The sequence below is a fragment of the Lepus europaeus genome, chromosome X, assembly GCF_033115175.1.
Source record: "Lepus europaeus isolate LE1 chromosome X, mLepTim1.pri, whole genome shotgun sequence".
In the NCBI taxonomy this organism is placed as follows: Eukaryota; Metazoa; Chordata; class Mammalia; order Lagomorpha; family Leporidae; genus Lepus; species Lepus europaeus.
In genome coordinates, this window is record NC_084850.1 from 70857405 (window position 1) to 70884560 (window position 27156).

Sequence of the window (27156 nt, forward strand, 5' to 3'; positions counted from 1 at the left end):
CATTAAGCAAGGTTAAGAAGACTTGGAAATGAAATCAACGTGGGATTCAGTGGGATAATCAGAGGATCACTGGAGTTTGTATATGTCATGGTTAGGGATGTTGCCATGATAGAAGTTATTAGAATACCAAGATGTATTAGAAAAATACATATATTAGCTTCCTTGATGTTGACAGGAAAGAGATGATTCATTGTTTTGTGATTTTTTTTTTTAAAAAAAAGGGTTTGTCTTTACTTCCATTTTATTAAAAGTTCTATGTATATTATCTGGCATGTGAGCAAGTGAGCCAGATTGCTGGAATGTTATACACTATTGATGGCTTTTAATTTGATGTTTTAAGCTTTGGGAAAAGATTGAGTTACATAATTCCATATTAGCATATGCTTTGCATGTGGAACTCATGTGGGGGTCATGTTAAAGTAGCCTGTAATGTAAATATTAGCTTAGAGTCTAAGGCATTATAGTCAATTGATGATTACTTATTCATTATGGTTACTTATTCATGATCTGAAAGTGTGAGTTTTAAGTTGTTCATGATCATTTGAAATGTTTGATGAATTATATTTTAAAACTTCAATGGGCTGTTAAATTCCATTTGTAGTTTGCATTTTGTTTGCATGTCAATTGGACTTTAAGTAGGCATGTTTCTTGATATAGCCAGATGGTGTCTGGGTGATGCTGAAAATCTTTGGAGAATGAGGAATGATTATTACACTGTTAAGGGAAGTATGAATTGAACAAAGACTTATTTAAGCATTTGAATGTGAAAGGAAAGCACCAATTGCTACTTTTAATATTACAATTTGACAAATTTGTGACTAAAACACTATATATACAAAGAAGATTTGAAATCTATGATTATCTTGGGTTTGTGGTAAATGAGAGCCTTGGAAAGAAACCTATTTAGGTCAATGATGTTGAGCATAATGTGGAGGTTTTAAAAGAAACACAAACAGTGATTAATTTTATAGATGATGTGAAATATTTCATTATTATAGCATAACCTATATGATGAGTAAACTATAAACATGCATATGCATCTGAGTAATTTTGGAAGGCTAACTGATAACAAACTTCTAGTTTAGGAGGGAGTGGATTCCATGTATAAGTGAGATCATGCATACTTGTCTTTCTGTGCCTGGCTTATTTCACTTAGTATAATGTCTTTCAGAATGAGCATTTGAGATGGCAGATACATTAATTAGCTTGACTTAATCATTCTGCATTACATACATATATTACTTTGAATATCGCAAATATTTACAATTAGAATTTGTCATTTTACAATAAAATTTTTAAAATAAAATAAAATTAAGTAAAAGGGGTGGGGACGACCATTTTAAATTCTGTGCTGTAAGCTTTGTTTTGAGAGTTCTCTAATAAATTAATGGTCTTGGGAAAAATGTTTCATAGTTGACTTGTTTGGTTTGGCAAATTGCTCCTATAATGAATTTAGATATGGTAAGCGATATGTGAACACTGATAAGGGAAATGTGTATTTTACTGATAATCTCAGATATGTAATCACAGAGGTATATAGAATGTTCCCTTTTTTGAGTTCTATGCAAAAGTTAAGAGTCTAGGGTTGCTTTAATCCTTATGCATTTTGTGGCTGTCTTTATCAGAAACACTGGTGACTCACGTTAGGGATTTTAGTTAGGGATTCTTTATTTGAAAGAGTTACAAAGAGATGGGGGAGGGGGAGAGAAAGCGAAAGCGAAACAGGAGACAGAGAAAGAGTCTTCCATTTTCTGGTTCACACCCCACATAGTCACAATGGCCACGGCTGGGCCACGCTGAAGCCAGGAGTCAGGAGGGTCTCCAGGTCTTCCACATGGGTGCAGAGGTCCAAGAAGTTGGATTATCTTCTGCTGCTTTCCAGGCCACTAGCAGGGAACTGGATTGGAAGTGGAGCAGCCAGGATATGAACCAGCATCCATATAGGATGCCAGCATTGCAGTCGGTGGCTTTACCCACTAAGCTACAATGCTGGCCCCTTAGGGATTCTTTTAATTGATATTATCACTTTAGTGTGTAAGATCTGTTCTATCTGGCAGTGTGTTTGATTGCATCATGATGCCTTTGCACTGTCTTATTAAACAGTTTTAAATATACCATCATAGCTGAAATCATGAGATGACCTCACATAAATTAATACCACTTATTCCTTACGGCCTCTATTAAAACTGGACTTCATTAACGTTAAAAACTGTACAGTATTGGCCAGCACTGTGGCCTTGTGGTTTAAGCTGCCACCTGTGACATTGACATCCCATATGGGTGCCGGTTCAAGTCCCAGCTGCTCCACTTACAATCCAGCTCCCTGCTAAAAGCAGTGAAAGATGGGCGAAGACCTTGGGCTCCTGCCACCATGTGGGAGATCCAGAAGAAGCTCTTGGCTCCTGGCTTCAGCCTGGCCCAGCCCTTGCCATTGTGGCCATTTGGGGAGTGAACATGTAAGATGGAAGATTCTCTCTCTCTCTCTCTCTCTCTCTCTCTCTCTCTCTGTAACTACCTTTCAAATGAGTAAAATAAATCTTTTAAAAAACTGCTCTGTGAAGCATACTAGAGAATTAAAAGCCAATCCACAAAATGAGGGAAAACCTTTGTCCTAAAAATATGTTTTTTGAGTTTTGTATTACTGCCACTATTATCATGAGGAAGGAGATTTAGGGGACCTCTGAATATATTTCCTGTAGATTCACTATTGTTTTGTGATGGGGAAACAAACAGAAGTAACAGGATGGCAAAGGGGAAAAGGGATGTTATTAGTGCTCGATTATTGTGTGTGGGACCAACATAAAGGTTGTCCATTGTAGAATCCATAGTCTGTGATAACTTACAAAAGTTATAGGCCAGCTTGTTTTAGAGCATCTGTTAAAGACTAATGGTTTCTGGGCTTATGTCCAAAATAGGGCAAGGTTACTGTAGATGCATGAGTTTAAAATACATTTTAAAGTGCCACGGTTTACTTATAATCATGTTAACTTCCATAATGTTGGTTTAACTTTTCCTAGCTCTGATCCAATGTATTACAGGTTACCTCCTGCAAATGACAACCTAATAAGGGGCAAGTGGACAATGATTTGAATTTGTTACCTTTCACATGATGGCATATCTGATGTGGCAACTACAAGTGGAATGTAGATAATACTTGTGAGATAATGCCTTAAGAACTATAAAATGTCTGAAAATTATTTCAATTTGCATAAGCAAACAAATGGAATTCTTGATATTATTTAGCAATACTACTATTTGTCATTAATCTGGAAAGCAGGATGATATTTTAACAGTGAGTTAGTTTTTATGACAAGGATTTCAAATTAGAGCTGTGAGGATTCATCTTAGATCTGTACAGAAAAAAATGTTGCATATTCCAAGTCTTGTTTTCCTCAGGAATTCTGAAGCTTGCACAGTGTACATCCTGCTTTGCCAGCACACCAATGAATTCCCTTAAAGAAAGTATGAAGCCAAAATCTATCAACACATTAATATAGTATAATGATGAAAAGAAAAGTTACTTCTTATTCTTTGAATACAATGATGTTTGGCTTCAATATTTTTGTTTTATGGGTAAAAAATTGCATCTCATAAATATTTTGAGAGTGAAACAAGAACAAGACACTCAAAATCTATGGATATTGGGAACATTTTAAAAATTACTAAACAGCATAAAGTCCCATATATACTATTAGTGGCACAGAGATCCTAGGATATTAAAAACTTCATCTTTTTAAAAAGCAAAAAGGAATGAATTTAGATACTTTTACAAAATGATTTCATAGCATCACATTGTAGCAAGTTTAACATGTACTGTCTCTTTTAGGACTGGATCTGCCATTTATGATGATGCCTCATCCCCTACTTCCAGTCAGCTTACCTCCTGCATCAGTTGCCATGGCAATGAATCAGATGAACCATCTCAATACTATTGCCAACATGGCTGCTGCAGCCCAGATTCACAGTCCACTTTCCAGAGCTGGTGCCTCTGTTATAAAGGTAAGAATCATGATTTACAAGAGGACAAAGGTGTTAATTACATGTGAATCTTGCTAAAATATTAGCCAAACCCCTGGATCTTCATTAGCAACTCACAGCTCATTGACTCAGTTGGTAAGTATACAATATTGATGAGCTTGGTTTCTGACTAGGCCTGTCAGGTTTTCTTTTGTTATTATTGTTATTTGTTTCTTTTCATTCCATGACCACATATCTCACTTTTAATTCTTTCTTCCTGTCTTATACTCATATGTGCAGTATGTTGGATGCATGGCCAGATTAATGACAGAGTAGAAGAGGGTACAAAAACCATTCCCATTTCTGAGGTGAAGCAAAATAAACACTGGGGATCTTTTTGGAGTTTGAGAGGCAGTTATGAGAGGCTATATCACATAGGCCATATGGTCAGATGGACTGGGGCTCCAATTCTGATTTGCCACTTATTAGGTAAATGACCATTTATGTGACACTTAACCCACTGCAATGTGTTCTTTCAACTATAAAATGGATGTCATAGTAATGATCTATTCCAGTTAATTCACTGGCTATTTGGAGATTATGCAAATAAAATATATATTAAATCCTGTAAAATATTAAACAACCACCTTTCATAATATCACATTATCATTATCATCATTAGAAATATTTTTTTCAATTGCTTATGGCCACTGAGGTAAACATAAAGGATATTTTAGAATTCCTCCTGTTTCCTGTTAGTTTGGAACATGTGACCTCTCTGCTCTTTTTCTAAGTATCACATGGACTAGACTTTGGAATATTTTTTTTCTTTTAATGAAAAAGTAATATAAGAGTATGTAAAATTCTAAGACTATTGTTAGTATAACAATATTCATTGATTTCTTCCTTTGTTCCTCCTGTTATTTAACAAACATACTCTTTATGTTTACATGTCATTATATTGGAAATGTGGAAAATTGATAAGGCATATTATATGATTTCTAGGAACATAGCAGCTAAATGTGAAACAAATAGTACCCATTGAACTTATACTAACAGGATAGACTGTGATAGATAATGTTTCAAAGCCATCAAGTATTACAGGAATTTGTGGGAGGGAGAGAGCTTACCTAGCTTGGAGAAGAAGTGGGATAGGTATCAGGAAAGGTATTGTAGTTGATAGATTTGAACTGAGACTTGTAATATTGATAAGATAGTAATAAATAAGCAGGGGCCGGGGCTGTGGCGTAGCAGGTGAGGCTGCCGCCTGCAGTGCCAGCATCCTGTATGGGCGCCAATTCAAGTCCTGGCTGCTCCAATTCCAATCCAGCTCTCTGCTATGGCCTGGCAAAGCAGTGGAAGACGGCCCAAGTCCTTGGGCCCCAGCACCCATGTGGCAGACCTGGAAGAAGCTCCTGGCTCCTGGCTTCAGATCGGCACAGCTCCTTCCATTGCGGCCACTTGGGAAGTGAACCAGCAGATGAAAGACTTCTCTCTCTGCCTCTCTTTCTCTCTGTGTATGACTCTGACTTTCAAATAAATAGATAAATCTTTTTAAAAAATAATAATAAATAGGCATGGAGAGAAAAGAAGTGAAGGTAGAGAAAATGTGACATTATTGACGTTTTCGCTCCATTTTAAAAATAATTGCCATTTTGAGGAGCTTCTAAAACACTGAAAAAAATTTTGAAATATAACCCATGTAAGAAAGGAAAATAAAATAAATCCTCTATCTATAACAATAGCCAAGTAGAGGTCTGTTTCTTGTAAAGATTGTGTCTGTTAATGGGTTAGCTTCTCCTAGCTGATCAGAGCCCTGTTTTTGAATATTTGACCAAAATGTAACTGGGAATTAGAATCATCTTTGACAATGAAATTACTAATGATCATTATTTAAAAAGTAGAATATGTTTCCTATGGTTATGAAACTACATGGTTACTAAGAAAACATGGCCTTATACACAACTTAGGAAAGTCTATTAAAAAACCAAAAGGCAGTTCAAAATACTATTCTTTATTTTCTTTTTTTAAGTGATGGAAGAATACTCTTAATGGATGCATGCTTATGGCTTTTCAAAAGTACATATTTGATCAGTTTTTGTAGGTATCATTACTCAGACAAAATCTACTACATTCTAGTTGAAGTTTTTGAAACATTGGGTAGGTTTGTGAAGATTTTAAGTGAAGACACTAGGAATGGGACTAATGAATACAGTTTCCTCATTGGTGATGATGATTTTAGTTGTGGAATCAGAAACAATAATTATCTTCACCTTAATCCAAATATTATTTTATTGTTCTTATTGAAGCAATGCCATTTTAATTATTTCTGATTAGTCCATTTCACATGCAACCTTCTCAAGACAGAAATGCCACAAATGAAGCTTGACATTGCTTTTTAAAAGCTGACATTCAATCATATGCTTGTTAAAGTGCTATCAAAAAATGGAAATAATTTTCTGTTTAAGAGAAATTATATCTACCTTCAAGTATCTTGACTACTGGAAATTGGAAGAGACATATTTAATTCAAATGTCCTTTGATAAAATTTATCGGTGAGTCTGTAAGAAATATATCTCCATTGGAGAATGATAGGAAAATGAAAAATGATAAAAATCAATTTAAAGGAATAGCAAAAGGGTTTTATAGAGTCGTCAGGTATTTTTAAAATATTTATTTATTTATTTATTTATTTATTTGAAAGAGTTACACAGAGAGAGACAGACAGAGAGGGAAAGAGAGAATCTTCCATATGCTGGTTAACTCCCCAGATGGCCACAATAGCCAAGGCTGGGTCAAGCTGAAGCCAGGAGCCTGGAGCTTCATCTGGGTCTGCCCCATGAGTGGCAAGGACCCAAACACTTGGGCCACCCTCTGCTGCTTTCCCAGGTGCATTAGCAGGGAGCTGAATTAGAAGTGAAGCAGTCAGGACATGAATCAGTGCCCAAAGGCAATGCTGGCATCACAGGTGGTGACATCACTTGCTATGCCACACTGCAGTCCCCAATTTTGTTTGTTTTCGCAGGAATGCTTTTGTATAATAAGGGTATTATTTACTTCAAAACATTAATCCACAATAAAACCATAATAGAGGCAGGAATTCTGGCACAGCACGTTAAGCTGCTGATTGCAACAACATTCTGTATCAGTGCCAGTAGGAGTTCCATCTGCTCTGCTTCCAATGCAGCTTCCTATCAATGCACATGGGAGGCAGCAAATGATGGCCTAAGGGAAAACCTGATGGAGTTCCAGTATTCTGGCTTCAGTTGTTGTGGACACTTAGGAAGTGAACCAGTGGATGGAAGATAGTCTCTTGCTCTCTCTCTCTCTCTCTCTCTCTCTCTCTCCCCCCATCTCTCCCCTTTCCTTCTCCCCTTTTCAAATAAATAATTAGCTAAATAAAACATTCTATAAAAAAGAAAAATTAGAGGCCAGGTGTGGCATAACGGGTTAAGCCTCCGCCTGCAATGACGGCATACCATATGGGCACCGGTCTGAGTTCTGGCTGCTACACTTCCAATCCAGCTCTCTGCCAACGTGCCTGGGAAAGCAGCAGAAGATGGTGAAGTCCTTGGGCCCCTACCACCCCTTGGGAGACCCGAAACAAGCTTCTGGCTCCTGGCTGCAGCCTGGCCCAGCCCCAGCCGATATGGCCATTTTGGGGTTGAATCAGAGAATGTAAGATCTCTTTCTCCTTCTCTCTCTCTCTCTGTAACCTTGTCTTTCAAATAAAATAAAATAAATCTTTTTAAAAAAAGTAAAACTACAGTAAAAGTTTTCTAAGTAATTGATAAATATGTATTTATATCTTAAAGCTTTGCCTTCTTTGCAAGAGAAATTAGCAATGTGATACAATCCATACTCATTTGATACCCAATTATAAAGACAGAAATTTCACATTTCTATTCATGTATCTTTCAAACAAATTTGCTTTTAATGTGATTACTGGTGAAGCACAGTTTCAAAGTTTAGTCTATTAGAATCTTGAATTAATTGAGCATGCTTGTGTGAAAATTCATCGTAAGAACTACTCAAACAAAAACCTCATTGCTTTGTTTGCATTTACAACTTTTTTTATCCTAATAGTTGATTTAAAATATGTATATTAGCATTACTCACTGTTTTAAAGAATATATGAATTGAAATAAGCAAATCTTTTATATTATATTTACCATTTAGAAGTACACTATCCTTCCACAATATGCATAAGGAATTTAACATTTAATATTTATAAACAAATGTCATAACTATGAAATTTGATTTCTTTGTAACAAATCTACTATAAAGTATGGGAAATAAAAATGGGCTGATTCCCAGGTCCCTCTTTTCTGTGTATCATTTGATCAATGTAAGATATATGTTCAAAAATATTTTTAAAAATTATATAAAAAGTAATAGAGTAGGACATATTACAAAATTGACCAAAATATGTCTTTATATTAAAATATGTGAAAATTCACAAAAAGTACTATAAAACTTATTCATATATTTAAATTATTCTTGTTTGCATATCTTTATTTTTTACTTGCAGGTAAATCTTTTTCCTTTTTTTCATATCACTTGGAAAATCCTTTTTTTTTTTTTAAGCAAGCTGTGATACTGAAACAAGTTTGCACAAACTCTCCAAGCACCTGCCACTCCTTTTTTTTTTTTTTTAACATGGTTTGGGTTAGGCTGATGCCTATGTTAACACTTGTCACTGATGATCACGAGATTATGAACAGAATTTCCGTTAAAATTGATATTTCTTTGAATATTAGGCTTATGGTATACATAGAGGATATCAATTTAGTGACTGATTGGCTCTACAAACCATATCTGTTTTCAGATTTTGGCATTTCTAATCGAACAGCCCAGAACAACTATTTAAGTCTTTTTTTTTTTTTGGTTTGTTTTAATTTTCCTTTCTGCTAAATTGATTTTATTTCTCTATACTTTGTTTCTATATTTATATATAGCACTTACATTGCAGAGTCTGTGTTTCAAAGCTCGTTAGGCTTATCTATAGAGCTCTGTCATGTCTTTGCTTTAATTCAGGTAAACAAATTTGTCATTTATTAGCAAGCTCATCTTCAAAAACTAATCAGAAGAAACTTCAGATACATGATTTTGAAAGTTGGTTGATGCATCTATAGTTTTTGTTTTCCATTAGTTGAGTCTTTACTATGTATCAGTTAGGTGTCCAGTTATAAAACTTAATGAGATGTAAATAATAAACAGAATAATCATATAGTTTTTGATTAAAAATTTAGAAAAATAAACTCTTATGTATTGCTTTGACAATAGTACAGGGGTTGCTTTGATGCCCTATTAGTCCAGGATTCCTGAGTAATATCATGAAGGCAAACTATATATGATGATATACATTTTCCTATCATTTTTGTGCTTAAAATTTTATTGGTAAATGTTTTGCTACTGTGCCATATTTGTCTCTGCTTTTTCTAGTTCTTTAACAAGAAAGTTGTGGGATGCAGGCAACTGTGATTGAGTGCATGTCCACAAAATTTATGTATTTTTTATAATGTAACAGTCTAGTTTTGTTTGTTTGAATGCTTATAGACTTAAATGAACACAGCATTTCATGTATTTATTCATGAGCTTAATGTTTGCTAAGTCAGATAATGTTGAATGCTAAAATGAAATAAAAACCTTAGATTCCTCTAATGGATTAAGTGTATACTGTTTTAAGCTTTAACTAGAGATCTTCAAAGAGTTCATGGAAAATGTGTATCATGAAAAGATGGTGCATAAATTTAAAAACACTTTTGCATCAAAATAAACAACTTTTAATCAAAATTTTCCATGAAATTTTTGAAGTACTCTCATATTTGGTCCAGGAACCAATGATGTGTCTGTAAACGAGCCTTACAAAAACAAAGCAAAAGAAAACATATGATATATAACATTTACCAATGTCTGTTATGTAAATATTTCCACCATGGCTGATTTCAAGTTTAGCAACTGGATCACAAATTTACTGAATATTTAATACTTGGCTGTGAATAGAACAGGCTGCAAACAACACTCTCCTTTTAAAGCATTATTCTAGATATGAAATGTTTATCAAATCAACCTCTCCATGCAATCTCTTCGCCATCCATTAAACAAAATGAACAATACATACCTTTTCAACTAGTCTACCTGTAAACTTGTATTAGTTTAAAACAGTATAATAAGGTAAGTAAAAGTTTGAGAACTCTATAAAAACAAATGAATAAGCACTTTGTTTTACAAGTTAAATTGTATGCATTTATTGAAATATCATTCTTTGTCACATAAATACGTAAGATTTATTCAATACTAATTTCAAATTTAAAAATGTCTATGGAAATGCTAATTAACCTGATTTATCTTCACACATTGAATACATGGATCAAATCACCACACTTTACCCCATAAATATGTAAAATTAAATAATTAAAAGGAAAACATGATGCTACTTTACCATAGATTAATGTCAAATTGGAAACTAGTTGAGCATAATTACTTTTGGGCCATTTTCTTTGAGCAATGTGTAATATTTCTACCTCAGTGTGAAAAAGTTGGTGATTAGAGGTGTTCATGCCTGCAAAAGCCCTTAAATAGTGAAAGTTATCACAAGGGATACCTGGCTGTCATAGAACTAATGTGGTCACTTTTTGTTTTGATTTGGTTTTTTTTGTTTGGTTCCACAAGTAGTAGAGAGAAACAAAGCTTTTTAGTGTTCTGAGAAGTGGTAAGGATTTTAGGTGCTTAGACTTCCAAAGAAAATATGTATGTCTTATAGTTTGTTAGATTTCCTCACCTCCATGGATTTAGACAATCAGCGATGAACGTTAGACATGTAAAGTCTAAATACTACAACACCAATTCCCAATGTGATAGCCACTAACCATGTGTGATTATATTAATTTAATTATATGTGGAGCAAACATTTGTTTCAGTGGTTAAGGCACTGCTTAGGATGCTTGCATCCCATATCTGAGTGCTGGGTTTGAGTTCCGATTCTGCTTCCATTCAGCTTCTTGCTAATATACATCCTAGGAGGTAGTAGACACCTGGGTGCCTGCCACCCATGTGAGAGAACCAGATTAAGTTTGAGACTCTTCGCTTCGCCTTGCTAATGAAGATGCTTGGAGTCAGCAGTGATAATTCAAGTCACCGGGTTCCCACTAACCCATGTGGGAGACCTGGATTGAGTTACCCACTCACAAATTCCACTTCAGCCTAGCCTCAGACATTGTTTGCATTTGGAAGTGTTATCTTGTTCTCTCTCTCTCTCTTTCAAATAAATTAATAAATATTTTAAAGTAACTGTAGCAGATAGGAACCTATATGTTCACCAAGAGTTGTCCTGAGAGAGCAGTAGCTTCGTCTATATGGGTTCTTCTGCATGCTCTATTATCAGTCTTGAGAAAAAGAGTACTCTCACTATTAGATTCACCTACAGGTGTTTGCCCCTGTCCCTAGACAGCATTCATTCACCTGTAATGGCTGCTTTATCTTGATACCGCAAGAGTCAGGGGCCTGTTGAATGCTGGAGAAGGGTACTTGTTTTAATGTCAAATGTCTATCTGTTTTGTGTTTTGTATTTTATTTTACTAATTTTTGAATGCTTACATATGGGTTATTTATCTTTAATTTGGACTGTGGTCGGTGATACACCATATGAAAACACTCACAGGTCTTCTTTCCATCCTCAGTGAAGTACATTAGGCACTCAATAAATATTTGTTGCATTAATGAATGAAAGCTAGGATACCAGGCTGGACACTAAACTTCGGGGGAGTGTTTCCAACATAAATACTCAGTATTAATACAGGATTTAATTCAAAAAGTGTAAAAGACATTTCAGGTGGTAAACAAATATTTCTTGTTATTTTTGTTGTTTTGCCAGCAACTAGTTTGGGAATACTGCTATGCCAGGCACACAGTAGCTCTTTGTCTTGGCTCAGAACCCTTTTGTATTGGCTCAGCTATTAGCATTTGTAGCTAATAATATAACTGTAACACAAATTGGAAATTGCATTATGATCATAAAGCTTGCAACATTTTTCATACTTCAGTTATATCACTGAATGTGGCAAATCCTGACGGTAAAAATAGGTAACACACCTGATTGGTATGAAAGTCTATTCCCTGTTTGACATTTAAAATAAAAGTAAAATAATAATAAATTCTGATGACACATTTTGTATGTATTTGTGAGAAACTTTGTAATGTCAGTGTGCCATAGTTTTCTCTGATAACAAATTTAAGAAATTTAAGCAGGAAGCTGTTATTTGGCTGTTTACCAATACCATCTGATTAGCTGTGTTTCTTGTTTGGCTGAGCAGCTGGCAATTAATGAATTGATAGGAAATGGTCACAAGGCAGTGGCATTAGCATGTGAACATCTGGTATTAAAATTAGCCAACACAGAGAAGGTTTTTTGTGATAATTCAAATTCACTAAAAAATCATTGCTTGCGTCTTATTTTGAGTGTTTTATGGAAGGCCGAAGCTATTACTATCTTTTAGAACATGAGATGGAGGTGCATTGAGTATGAATTGAGGGTCATTGTTTGTTTATTTGTTCGGGTGCCTGAATGGCAGAGTTCCAAGCACACAACATAATTTGAAATCCATGCATTTTCTCACTGAATTATCCATTCTCCCACTTGAGGGCATTCATATGCTATGAGCAGATATTATGGCTGATTCCCTTTATCTGTCATCCTCTTCCAGGATAAGGTGATCACACTGAAGAGTGAGAGGGTCCTTTGTCCAAACATCATATTGACCACACATAGAATGTTTCTTTGATTTTGGACTTTTTCCTGGTTACATGTTCCAGATGTATCCCCCATCTGACACCATTGCACAATATTATATTGCCTCTTGTTAGTCAGGATTGATATTATTCCTTCAAAACCATGGCAGAGTAAAAATTCCCATCATCTAGAGTATTTTCCCTGAGTGTTAAATTAGCTAACCACTCTTGGAGAGATGAGGTAAGAGTATTGTGGATTCCTTTGTTACATAGACTAATGAAAAACATATATGGCAAGATAACTCCTAATCTAGATTAGAGAGTTTAACAATTGCTAAATTGTGTTTATTTCTTTTCAAGAAATTATTTATTTGAGTGATGGAAAGATAGGGTGAGAGACAGAGAGAGCTCTGGTCCACTGGTTTACTCCCCAATGCAGACAATAGCCAGAAATTCAATCTAAGTCTCCTATATTTGTGGCAGGAACCCAACAATTTGGGCCATCACCACTGCCTCCAACAGACTGCTTTAGCAGGAGGCTGGAAACAGAAACAAGAGCTAGGAATAGAACTCAAGTGCTCCAATGTGGTCCATGGGTATCTTAACCTGTAGACTAAATGCCAAATGCTTTTTTCCCCCTTTTTAATCTCAAAAGTGCCCTTGCCTGATTTAAGCTAATGAAAATTCCGCTATCAGCTGGCACCATTGCTCACTAGGCTAATCCTCCGCCTGCGGCGCCAGCACCATGGGTTCTAGTCCCGGTCGGGGTGCCGGCTCTGTCCCGGTTGCTCCTCTTCCAGTCCAGCTCTCTGCTGTGGCCTGGGAAGGCAGTGGAGGATGGCCCAAGTACTTGGGCCCTGCACCCCATGGGAGACCAGGAGGAAGTATCTGGCCCCTGGCTTCAGATTGGCTCAGCGCACTGGCGGCCGTAGCGGCCATTTAGGGGGTGAATCAACGGAAGGGAGACCTTTCTCTCTGTCTCTCTCTCTCTCACTGTCTAACTCTGCCTGTCCAAAAAAAAAAAAAGAAGAAAATTCCGCTATATTCATCAATTATTTTAAATAAAATGATATATTAATAATTGTGGAACACAGACTGTTTACTACATTTGCTCATAAAGATCCCTACAATGTCATGCTTCCAGTGGTATTCAGAGATACCAAGTTTGAATATCAGATTATTTTTCCTGAAATAATGAAGAGCCAAGTTAGTAGCAACAATGAACAAACTTTTTTTTTTTTTTTCCTGTTCCTGGTTTTATTATTAAAGTCTGTCAAGTCACAATCTGTTCTGTTTCTGCAGAACTCTGGTGACAGTACAGAAGGAACACATCAATTAAATATGAAATATCAAGACAAATACATGAATAAAATATCTAGCATTCAGATAAACTTCCAAAAGCCACTCCTCAGCTGTGAAATGCCACTAAATCCTTTAGGAACTCATTAATAGATTAACATTTGGAAGAGTAATTACAGTGAGAGTTGAATTCAAATTAAATAAAAATAAGGAGACAAATTATATATTACTTAATCCCACTGAATGCTTGATAAAAATCAATATAATAAACTATCAGAGGCAGCAAGTCAACATTGAGACAATTTTAATTAAAAGACAATGAAATACACATGCACAAACATACAACCACATGGTAGAAATGTTTGATACACATACAGCAGTTGTACTTCATAAATTCTGTGTATACTGCCATATTTTTCAAGTATGTGAAAGACTATTTTGAAATGAAAAAAATGATCTCCATGATCAGAGTTGATTCTTCCGGGCCAATAAGCTAAATCCTAAAGCAAATTGACTGTGTTAAACTTTATCAAAAATTGATTTTTCAAAATATTGTCCCGGCTTTTTATGAAGATGCAAATGATTTAATATGACGAATGTCTCTTTTGGCTGTTTGTGATATATCTCAAAACTGAAGAACATGATATGATAGAGGAGCAGGTAGTACAGGGAGACTTAAAAATATTCACGGAAAATGAAATGAAAAAATAATGCTGTATTTCCAGGAATATTTTAAAGCTAGCCCCATTCACAGATTAATAGTTTCTGTAATGACTCCTTATTTTAAGCATAAACTTTAAACTACCTAAGTATGTTAGAATATGAGTTATTACTGAAGATGATTTTACCAATTTCAGAGAAAAGATAAGTGTTGTGTTGTATGTGTAAAGTTTGGACATCTCCCTCCTTTGCAATTTTGGGTCTAGAGAAGATTTCTGCAGGGTTTCAGAGGTGCTGCAGCTGTTTTCAATGGGGTGCAAATGAAATGCATGAAGAGTAACAGGGTTGTAAAAGTCATAAATGCCACATAAAATAAAGTCATCAATGAGTAAAAATGATTGGGGTTTTAGATTTGCAATTTTCCTTTTTAAATGCCCTTATTGATTTGCTGCAAATACTGTTAACCCTGTATTTGGCAAATGGTAAGGACATTATCACTTGTGTTCTCATTTGTAATAAAACAGATTAACTTGCTGTGAAATTTTAACTAGACTGAGACACAACAGTAGCCACCTAATGAACCAAAGCACATTGCAGTTAAGTAGCTAAATAGATGCATACTGATTACAGGGCTGAAAAATGGATTTGTTTACTTGCAAGGGAGAAATTGTTCATGGAAATATTCATTATTTTTGGAGAAATTAAGCATTCCAGTTCCATATAGGTATATATTTTTAAAACTCACCTAACTCTTAATCAATAGAAGACACTGCACTCATTTAACATGGTTAACATGGTTAAAAAAAAAAAACCACACACACACACACTCTGACCCCTGTGCTGCCTTAGGAAAATAATGACAAAGAACTGAACCTTGATTGATTTTGGTAAGTGCAGGCTACAAAATCTTAAAGCGGAAGTATTGCTTCCTGCAAAATGTTGCTGTCAGTCTTAATATTCAGACTCTAAATCATGTCTTCAAACTAAGTTTATTGTTTCACATAATATGTTGTTGAAAATGGCAAAGGAGTTTAAGGATAGATTATTTGAGTTTATGTTGTTTGATCATATGCTAATTTTAAATATGTTGGGAGAAATTCCTTATTATATCATTGTATTTTTTCTCATTTTTCACAGCATTTCTACTTGTGTAGATAGTCTTCCTTGTTATAAAATTCAGAGTAAGCTTTCATTTTTTATTACACAGAGTGGGCAAGACCAAATATCATTGTCAGTTGTATTCTCTTGCTTTCCTGAACGATCAACTATATGAATCACTCAAAAATTTTCCATTTTATTATGGCAACATGTACTCCTGTATATGTTATTCTTGCTTGCTGCTACACTATGATGTTGCTTCTTCAGTTCTATTTTTGCAAAGTTTCTACCCTCCTTTTTTCTTCTTCATTCAGAGGTCCATTAGAGATAAATGTAATTCATTGAATAGCACATTTTTTCCAACAAATATTCAGTGTTAGAATTCAAAGACAAATTCTGAATATTCTACACTACATGCACATATTTTTGAAATAGGATCAGCAAGACTACACAACAATGAAACGCAAAACAAAATTTTGCCTCTTGCATGAGATTTCTTGGTGTGTTTGCAATTGTGCACACATGGTATTTAGAAACTATATATATTACATATACAGTATAAAATATACATCTTGATTGGCACATGGTATTTGTACATATTTATGAGGTACAATGCAATGCTTTGCTTCATGTTTTTATTGGGTAATGACCAATTCATGGCAACTGAGAGTAGAAAGGTAGTTACAAGAAGTTAGGGAGACTAGGGAGGGGAGACAATGGGGAGCAGTAGGTCAATAGGTACACAGTTACAACTAGATATGATGAATTAATTATGATATTCTGTGGCCCAGCAGGGTTAGTATAATTAATAATAATGCATTATATACCTCAAAATACTTATGGGAGGATATTGGATGTATTCATCATAGAGAATATATTTTTAAATATTAAATTTTAGATTGAATTTTTTAGATATATTTATTTATTTGAAAGGCAGAATTACAGAGAGGCAGAGAGAGAGAGAGAGAGAGAGAGGTCTTCCATCCAATGGTTCACGCTCCAGCTGGCCGCAACTGCTGGAGCTGTGCCAATCTGATGCCAGGAGCCGGGAGTTTCTTCTGGGTCTCCTACACGGGTGCAGGGGCCCAAGGACTTGGGTCATATTCTACTGCCTTTCTAAGCCACAGCAGAGAGCTGGATTGGAAGTGGAGCAGCAGGGACTTGAACCGTCACCCACATGTGATGCCTACACTGCAGGCAGCAGCTTTACCTGCTACGCCACAGTGCCAGCCCCTAGGTTGAATTTAATAACTGATAAACTACGGGGCTTTTCAGAAAGTGAAGGGATGTGGTATGAGGGTTACATAGTTTTTATTGTTTATTACCTACCATACCATCCCTCCACAGCATAAATAAAATTACTGGAAAGAAAAAAGCTTGATTATTTTCTTCTGCTTTACTTATATATTTATTTTGTTTTTGATACATTGGGTCACAGCTACATTTTTACAGACTAAATAAAAATGAAGCATATCAGTATATTTATTATTCTACTTTGAAACATTATTTTTAAGGCATGAGAACAGCTAAGAAGTTTTTAAAGTATCATATACACTTACAATTATCACATACCCTTATAATTAAATAGTACACACTTACAGTTATTGATATTTAATTAGTCATAATACCGCAGCTATATACTCAACGTCTGCTATTCAATTCTTTAAAATTATTAGATAATGTAAAACACCATTTTAAAATGAATGTAGTACATCGATGACTGAATTAGTGCTCTACAGTGGCTAAAGCAAATTTTCACAAATTTAGTGACTTAAAATAATGAAAATTTATTATCGTACAGTTCTGTAGGTCAGAGGTTACATATAGGTCCCATTGGACTAAAAGCAAAATGTCAGCAATGTCAGTAAAGAGCCTATTTGTTCACTTTTTCTACCTTCTAGAAACCACCCACATTTCTTGGTTCATTGCACCCTTCCTCTACTTTTAAAGCCAGGAATGTTGACTCACTCTGTCCTTCTTTGCCTCTGTCTTCTACTTTTAAGAACCCTTGCTATCAGATTGGCTTCACAAAGGTAACCCAGTATAATGTATTTTAAGGTTTTTAATCACATCTGCAAAGTCATTTTAGTCATATACGATAATATATTAACAGGTTCTTTTGGTTACAATGGGATCTGGACATCTTGTGGTGATGGGGTGGGTTAAGACATTATCATTTTGCCAGCCAAAATGACAGGCATTGCAACATATTGACGAGTACTAATAAAGTGATAAGTTTTAACTCTCTTTTTTTTAGGGAAAGTTATACATTTTGAGCTTGTCATGCAAAATCAGTGTGAAGATGTACAAACACATATTTGACAAACTAATTTTTTAATGTTATGATGATTGGAATACTGATGATGTAATTACAGATAATTAGACCATTTAATTTAAGAAATTTATTATCACTGAATTAAATATTTTCTAGAACAAACATTCACTGCCCCAGCATGTCTATCACTCGAACACATTTATTGCATATGTGCATAAACACTGCAATTTGGTTTCTTTATTGATCAACTTAACTGGATGATTCAGGTTTATTCATCACTTTGTGATACATAAACATAGTGGACAATTTAAGTGCTTTATAGCAATTTTCATAGTTATAAATTCATGAGAGCCATAACATTGCTGTAGAAGCCTGTAAAATATTTAATTTTTGTTAAATTCATTATTTAAAACTATAAAAGCTAAGCAATACTAGGAAATTGCCATTTATATATATTAGTGTAAGTTAGAAAAACCTATCATGTCCCGTGGCTATCAAAACATTTTGTTTGCAAAATTGAGCATAAATTCCTAAGATCTGATAGATAACACATATATCATTTCCATAGATTTGTCTATGGGGAAAAATCTCCACATGTATCAGGTTCTATGATTTGTGAATTTCATGTCAGTGCTTCAAAATCTTTACATTTCGGAGATCACCTTAATCAAAAGTATCACCCTCCATGCCTTGGCATGAACTTTACATAAATCTAGACATTTGCAATAACAATTATTTTCGTTATATATCTATGTTTATAATAGCTTATGAATTTTGTAGGAAAGGAAAAATGGAACCTAAGTTTTTTTGAGTGTCTATCCTGTACTCATCATGGAACTGGGCCCTTTTGATGTCTTTTCTCATATAACCGCCATGATATCCCTTTAATTTTGCAAGAAACAAAATGTGTTTATTTAGGATATGTGTGTCAGACCAGATACTGTGGGTGTTTACATTTTCAAAATAAGAGGAAAGTTAACATTTCAAGTGATAGGACCCGATATGAAAGACCTAATGCACAGGTGCCATTTGCTTTGTCTCCTTTTGTTCCAGGAACGGATCCCAGAGAGTCCTTCTCCTGATCCCTCACTGGAAGAGAGTCATCGCCCTGGGAGCCAGACATCCTCCCACGCCAGTAGCAGTGTATCCAGTTCTCCCTCTCAGATGGATCATCATTCAGAGAGAATGGGTGAGTATCTTACCTGAAACAAGTAACTGGAAGATATTTTTTTCAGGAAATTCCTATACAATAAGGATACAAGAACGAAGCTGGGGCAACTGATAACTCCTTAATGTAAATGGCTTTTTGAAGTAGTCATTTTTTTTTAATTACTGAAGCAATATCACTTGTGAAATGAAAATTAAAGTGTTAAGAGTTTGTTCTCTGAAAAAGTCTTCCTTTACTGTATTATTAGCTGGCATGGGGACAATGGGATTTTTGTATAGTATATGTTAGTTCAATACATTGATGTACAACACCTAGTATGATACAGTACACTTGCTACATTTACAACAACCTTTTTAATAGTGGAAGATAAAATATCCTTTAGGCAGTTGATCATGTAAGAGTGGATAAAAGTGAGTCAGTATATGATTTTCCACTGTCTCACAATTTGAATCACAAATATTCAACATGCATATCCCTACCTTCATATATTTTGAGTTATGTAGGAAGGCTTCCCCCATAGGCAGACAATATTACATACAGGGATGTGGCATGATGGATACTTGAATCAAGCCATAGGGAAAGTATTAAGTAGTTATAACAGCCTGAGTATGTCGCTTAACTAGCATTTTCTTGACCTATTTCATGGAAAATAATTACTGCCCTGCATAATGTACTTGATTATTGTGAGTTCAAGTGAGATATATGGCAAATACTTCAGAAGTGCTAAGAAAATGTGAGCTGGTAAATATTGCTTTTCTCTTTGTGATTTTACTTTGATCGCTTCTCAGCCTCTGTTGTTTGATCCTACTCAGGCATACAGAAGTTAGCAGGGGTATTTGGCTGTAACAAATTCTGAGTTAGTATTTAATAACTGTGTATAAATTGAGCTAGGTAAAATCTATATGTACACAATCCAATTTACTATGTATCCATTTTCTTTTGGGAAAATTATTTTTCTCTTATTTTAGTCTTATTATTAGAGCATTCTTTAATGTGAATTCTAAATTTTATGTGTCATAATAGTGATTACTTCCAGCCTTTCCAAAATATGTGTTGGGGTAGAGAAAGGAAAAGAATTTAGGGGATTAGGAAAGGTGTCAAGTTCTGGATTTGTGCCAGGGAAGGATGATGAAGATTCTCTGTTCCCTTCATCTAAGTCTTGCTTGGCCTGTCAATATTATGCACTCTTTTGGCTCTTTTGGTTCATAATGAGCTCAATGACTCTCAAGTATGGCTTCCAATGAAAATCACCTGTGGAGTTTTTACAACTACAGATGGGAAGGCCACACATTCCGAGTTTATTTCACTTGGTCTAGATTAAAGCCTGAGTAACAGAGTTTTGTTTTGCATTTCAGTATTTGCTCAGAGCATTCTGATGTGTAGCTAAGGATGCTAATAGCCCTGAGGAATTAAGTTTAATTCTTGGAACAGATCATAGAGGTCTCTTAGCTCTATTGTTTTAGGGACTTAGATTACCTAGTTGTCACAACCAGTGTATAGCTCACTCAAGGGAGTCTGAGCAAGACAAGATGCTATTTTTCGGTGGTCATTAAAACAAATTAAAATTTTCTTTTTTAAGATTTATTTTATTAATTTGAAAGACAGAGTTAGAGGGAGAGACAAAGAGATCTTCCATCTGATGTTTCATTCTGCAAATGGCTGCGATGATCAGGGCTGGGCCAAGCTGAAGCCAGGAGCCAGAAACGTCATCCGGGTCTGTCATGTGGCTGGTAGGGGTACAAGTACTTGGGCCATCTTCTGTTGCCTTCCTAGGAACATTAACAGGGAACTGGATCAGAAACAGAGCAGCTGGAACTCAAAGCAGCCTTTGGAAATGGGATACTGGCGTCGTAGGCAAGGGCTTAACCTGCTGTGCCACAACGCTGGCCCAAACACACATTCTCATGGTGTGATAGTCTTTGTATTGATCAAAAGAAATAGAGAGTCAGAGAGAAGGGAAAGGGACATATGGAGAGAATAATTTATTGAGTGATGAATAAAAACCAAACATGTAGGGAAGTATACTCAGTGATAAAGCAAAAGAGAAGGGATAGCTTACCCTAGAAGTAAAATCAAATATTCTCTAAGAAATCTAACATCATAGAAAAAAAATCTTGATAATATAGTATATTTCTAATTTTACTGGCAGTAATTAGGCAGTATGTGCACATTTCATAGTTGTCCAAGTATGATAGTAATTGTGTATTATTTGTAAAAAGATTTGTTAGTCTTTGGCTTTAAAGTAATCATACATTTATTTAAGGGGTATATACAATGTTTCAATAAATATTATTCATGAGAATGAAATTATAAACTCTGAAAATTAATTTTTTCTCTTTAATTGCAAATATTTTGAAGATTGATAAAAATTACCACAAAGTTATATTTCATCTATTAATTTTGCTATATATATTTGCAAAAACTTCCAAAAAATGAATTGAATGCATAATAATTTTAAATTCATAATCTATGAAGTATTAATTTAAAAAAATCATTTTGGGAAATATATTATTAATTATTTATGAAGGTAAATAATAGTTTATAAAGAGGAAACATTTAAAATACTTCAAGGAAAACACGTTGCCAAATGTATGTATTAATATCAGTTATACTTTAAAATGTTCATGATTAAGTCGTTTATCTTTATATGGTCATCAGATTGACAAACATCTTTCTACTGTTTTATAAGTGGAAGCATATAAAATTCCTATTAATTGTGTTTGGAGAATATGAGATGTTTCATGTGATACTGTTTTTGCCTTCCTCTTGTATGTTTTAAAATAAGAAAATACTTGGTTACATCTCTTATTTATAGTTATGGTGCCCAGCAATAGAGAGGAGCTTATCGTTGATCAGGATAATGGACCAACTATCAAAAAATTTCAAAGGGATAATAAAGGTAAAATTTTTGCTTATTTGATGTGCATAGAAGGATCGGATACTAACTTAAGTAGCATCCCAGTGTTGTTTATTGGATCCACATTTTGCTTTGTCACAAAAAAATTTATAGAGGCTTTGAATAAATTCTTTTAGTAAGAAAAATAATGATGTTTACCTTAAGCTTGCTCATTTGGTGTTGTGCATCACATATCAATATGGACTGTGTCTGTACTTGTGGTTTGAAATATTTCACCCTAAACTCTTTCATTTTGCCTATGCAGAGACATCTGTCTTTGTGTTATATATGTATGTAATTAACTATTAAAATATTATTTTATGATTACATTTGAAAAAAATGAAATTACTCTCATGGGGGAGAGCTGCTTCCCTCAATCCTCAAAAACTATTTTAAAAATAGATGCTAATATTGGACATTTCAAATGAAAATTTTGCAAGTTATTTTATACAGTATTTACCTGGAATACTGTTAGATGTGACCTAAACCTGGCTTTTGATCAGCTAACACGCATATATCACTTCTGCACAATATATCTTTTTGTCTTAGATTATCTGTCTACAGAAAGTAGAGAGAGTAAGAGTTGCTACTCTGATATGAAAGCTAGGTACAGCTTTGCGTAGAAGCCTGAAAAGGTAAAAGAAAAGGAAAATACATAACCATAGACTATGCATCACTGCTGTCACCATCAGTTAGACAGTAGCTTCCATTTAATTTATGAGGTCGTCAGAAAAGGACTCCATGAGCTGAAGAGTTAATGGAGAATTATTTTCTTTCTTATTTGTATTGAACTTGCTTAATAATTACCTAGATGAGCATTTTAGTGGAAATTTGGAATAATGTGTGATTTTCATCTTGTTGATCCATGGTTGGTTTCCTTGCCGCCTGTTTAGTTTTCTTCTTAGCCAGACATTGCAAGTCTATACTGTCTAGCATTCCAAGATGCAAATTACTGATTTCAGAGTAGTTGTTAAGAATGGAAGAGGTTAGCTTTAAGATATTAAACAACCCCAACTATTATACAGGTAATGAAATTCTACTTAAAGATGAAAGTTCATTTGCAACCCAGCAACAATTTGTTCCTGAGACTTCTTTCTCACCAAATCATGACAGTTTGAAGGACAGCGTAATAGCCAAGTAGCTTTTCTAGGAAAATCTCCAGCTGTACATGATACATATGATTCCATTGAAACTGAAAACCCCCTAAGTCAAAATGGCATTTAGAACTTGCTTGTGTGCTGCAGTGCTAAAGTAGACACTCTTGTATCTCATGAAATATCAACTGGAGCACCAGTACAGATGTACAGTCACTGATTTTCATAAAATACACAGTGGTAGATACCAACATTTCTGAATCTCTTGCTGAGGAATGGCACAGTTTTATTGATTTCCATCAAATAGGTTGGTCACACCACCTGATGAGGAAATTAATAAACAGGAATGGCATATTTAACTGCACCCCAGTTACAGTGGAAAGTTTTCTTTTAAATGAGATCTTCTATGTCAAGTTCTACCAATTCTATTTGTGATAATAAGACAAAGTATATTTTCTTCAAATACATTTTAGTTATTAAAGAGGAATAAGTTAAAGTAGAAGTCTCAACATTTATTAAAGATGACAAGTAAGCAGTTTATACAACTGTGGCAAACATATGTTTTCACATCTGTTTTTGGTAATATCATCATGATTTTTAAAATGATTTATAGCTCTGGAAATTATAAAATGACAGCTTTGCTATTATGAAGAAATTTTCAGAAAATGAAGAAATACTGTTAGAGTATGCTTTAGGTAGCCTGCCCCTTAATGCAACTTGTAAAATTGGGTGATAGTGCAATACATGTCTCAAATGCTCAAATAATATTAAAATTGAATTTTAATATGCAATCATGTAAAAGACTATGTGGTCTGGAATTTCCTGGAAGTGATGTCAATTTATACTGTGCCCAAAGTGATTTACCAAAATTTCTATTTTAATTTTAGATCATGTATTTGACTAAATTGACTGGTAGTCAAGTCAAGCCTTTGATTTCATTTTAACATAGACACTGTCCAATAAATTGGCCAAATATTTTGTATGTTATGGTATGACATTGTGTCGTAATGTTATATGGCCTTTTCCAATTAGTTCATAGAGAAGTTGCGACTCTAGTTTACCTGTGTGGTTGCAATAGTTTACCTGTCTGGTTGTAAAAACACAAAGGAAAACCCTCTTCTCTTGGCAGCCACTGGTCCTCCAAAGAGCATGAAAATGGGCTTTTTGATATTTTGCATTTAAGACAAATATTTTTGAAAATTTTCCATGTGTAAGATATTCAAAACACCCTAATGAGCAAATCTGGGCTGCTTTAGAAACAGTGGAATAATCAATTTATCATCCAGTATAAGACTTGGGACCATGGATATATTACATCTTAAATAAATCCACAAGTTGCAGTTGAACAGCTAATATTTTTTAAATGGAAGATTATATTTTATTATTTTTTTCAACTTTTATTTAATAAATATAACTTTCCATAGTACAACTTTTGGATTATAGCAGCGTTTCCCCCCATAACCTCCCTCCCACCACAACCATCCCATCTCCCACTCCCTCTCCCATCCCATTCTTCATCAAGATTCATTTTCAATTATCTTTATATACAGAAGATCAACTTAATATATACTAATTAAAGATTTCAACAGACTGCATCCACACAAACAAGGTATAGAGTTCTGTTTGAGTAGTAGTTTTACCGTTAATTCACATAGTACAACATATTAAGGACAGAGATCCAACATGGGCAGTAGGTGCACAGTGACTCTTGTTGTTGATTTAACAATTGACACTCTTATTTATGACGTCAGTAATCACCTGAGGCTCTTGTCATGAGCTGACAAGGCTATGGAGGCCTTTTGAGTTCGCCAACTCCGATCTTATTTAAACAAGGCCATAGTCGAAGTGGAAGTTTCTTTCCGCTGGGATCTCACTCACAGAAATCTTTCATTTAGGTTTTTTGTTTTGTTTTGTTTTTTTTATTTTTTTGCCACAGTGTCTTGGCTTTCCATGCCTGCGAAACTCTCATGGCTTTTTAGCCAAATCCGAATGCCTTAAGGGTTGATTCTGAGGCCAGAGTGTGAATAGCTAATATTTTAAAAACTCTTTGGCCATAAGAATCTAAAGTACACCTCTCAACTAGAATAAAAGCAATATATTTCTGATTGTGCAAACAGGAACAAGTTTTACGTTAGTTTTTTTCTTTGTTTACTTTTTCAGCCTTCGTCTCTTTCCTTTCTCCTTCTGGGGTTCTGATGATGCAAGTGTTGTATCTTGTGTAATAGTCCCATATGTTATATGTTTATGGGACTCTTTTACTCTTTATTTTTTTGTTTACATTAAAATTAATTATTTTTGTGGGTGGCATTGTGGCTCAACAGATTAAGCCCCTGCCTGCAACATCAGCATCCCATATGAGTGCTGGTTCAAGTCCTGGCTGTTCCACTTCTAATGCAGCTGCCTGCTAATGCACCTGGGAAGGCAGCAGAGGATGGCCCAAGTACTTGAGATCCTGCCACCCAGTGGGAGACTGGAATGGAGTTTCGGTCTCCTGGCTTTGGCCTGGCCCATTGCAGCCATTTGGGGAGTGAATGAGTGAATGGACAATCTCTCTCAATGTCTCTCTCTCTCTCTCTCTCTCTCTCTCTTCCTCTCTTCCTGTCTCCCCCTCTCCCTCTCTCCCTTTCAAAAACATAAATAAATCCAAAAAGATCGAAAAAAAAACTAGGCAAATCTAGGATGTGGCTGACAAACTATATTGTTCAGATTAATTTCTATTTTTACTTTTTTAAATTCACTGACTCATTTCTCTGCTCTCCCTAGCCTGTTGTTAATCTCATCTATTGAGGTTTTGTACTTTACTTTTGGTAATTTTCAGTTCTAAAACTTCAATTTGCTTGTTCTTGATCTTCTTTTTTACTGTGATTTTCTATGTCTTTGCTGAGATGTTCTGTTCTTTCATTTGTTTTGTGCATCTTTTTAATTGCTTCTTGAACCATTTTTATAATTTATACTTTAAAATCCTTTTCAGATAATTCAAACATCTGCTGAAACTTGGTTTTGGTGACTGTGGTCTTTTATCATTCAAACTGAAATATTCCTGAATTTCTGATTTGACAATTTATTTTATATTGAATCCTGACATTTCCAGTATCATCAGACTTTGGGTCTTGCTTAAATCTTGCATTTTCTCAGGACCTTTCTGACACAGCTCTGGTGGGACAAGGAGAGGGGTCCTGCCTTGTTTCTCCCAGATGTGAGTGGGAGTCCAGATTCTCCATTCTGCTTCCATTGACATCCAGGGCTGGTGTGGCTCCACATTAGTGTTTAATGTTCTCCATTCTGTTGATCTCTCTCTGGAAAGGGACATGTGTTTCCCATGTGGCCTCATCTTGTATGGGGGGTGGCGGGCATATGGCTTCATTGCTCCCTAAGCAGTGGCGAATGCCCTCACTTTCCAGTATCCCCTTTGTGGCAACTCCTCTGGTGAAGAGTAATGAATGACAGAGTGGCAGACCCCATGTAGTCTGTATTGATGCTGTGCTTCGGAGCGGTGACCTCATTGCTGCTAAGTATTGACTTAGATTCCAGTATACATTTTGGGGTACGTGAGGAAAAAAACCCAGGGGATTCACTACTGTGTTGTTCCTCATGTTTATATTTTCCTAGATGGCCTACCTGTTTCCTATATGCTTTCAGAGTCTTCTTATTTTGGTTTTCTATATAATGCTCAAGGATTTTAGTTGGATTTAGAGAGAGAAATGGGAAATGTATAGCTATTGCATCTTTTTTGGAAGCCAAGTTCCCCCTAACTTCACTTTTTAAAAACATCAGATATACCATATATACAAGCATAATAAAATTCACCAAGTTAAAATGTATGATTTAGTGTCTCATAGTGTATTCTCAAGGTTGCACAGATATTACTATCTAATTTCACAACAATTTCATAACCCCACAAAAGAAACTCTGTACTCATTACCAGTCACTGCCCCTTCCCTGTCTCCTGTTCCTGGAAAGCACTAATCTGTTATTTGTT

General features: G+C 35.0%; 1 protein-coding gene across 1 annotated transcript in view; it reads left to right on the forward strand.

Annotated features, from left to right (window-relative positions):
- The window catches only part of DACH2 (dachshund family transcription factor 2), a 551788-nt gene that overhangs the window by 461480 nt on the left and 63152 nt on the right, over nt 1-27156 (forward strand). Inside the window, exons 6-8 of the mRNA XM_062183058.1 lie at nt 3827-3999; nt 19073-19208; nt 22003-22086. Coding sequence (XP_062039042.1) covers nt 3827-3999; nt 19073-19208; nt 22003-22086 — 393 coding nt within the window. The remainder of the gene's footprint in view (nt 1-3826; nt 4000-19072; nt 19209-22002; nt 22087-27156) is intronic.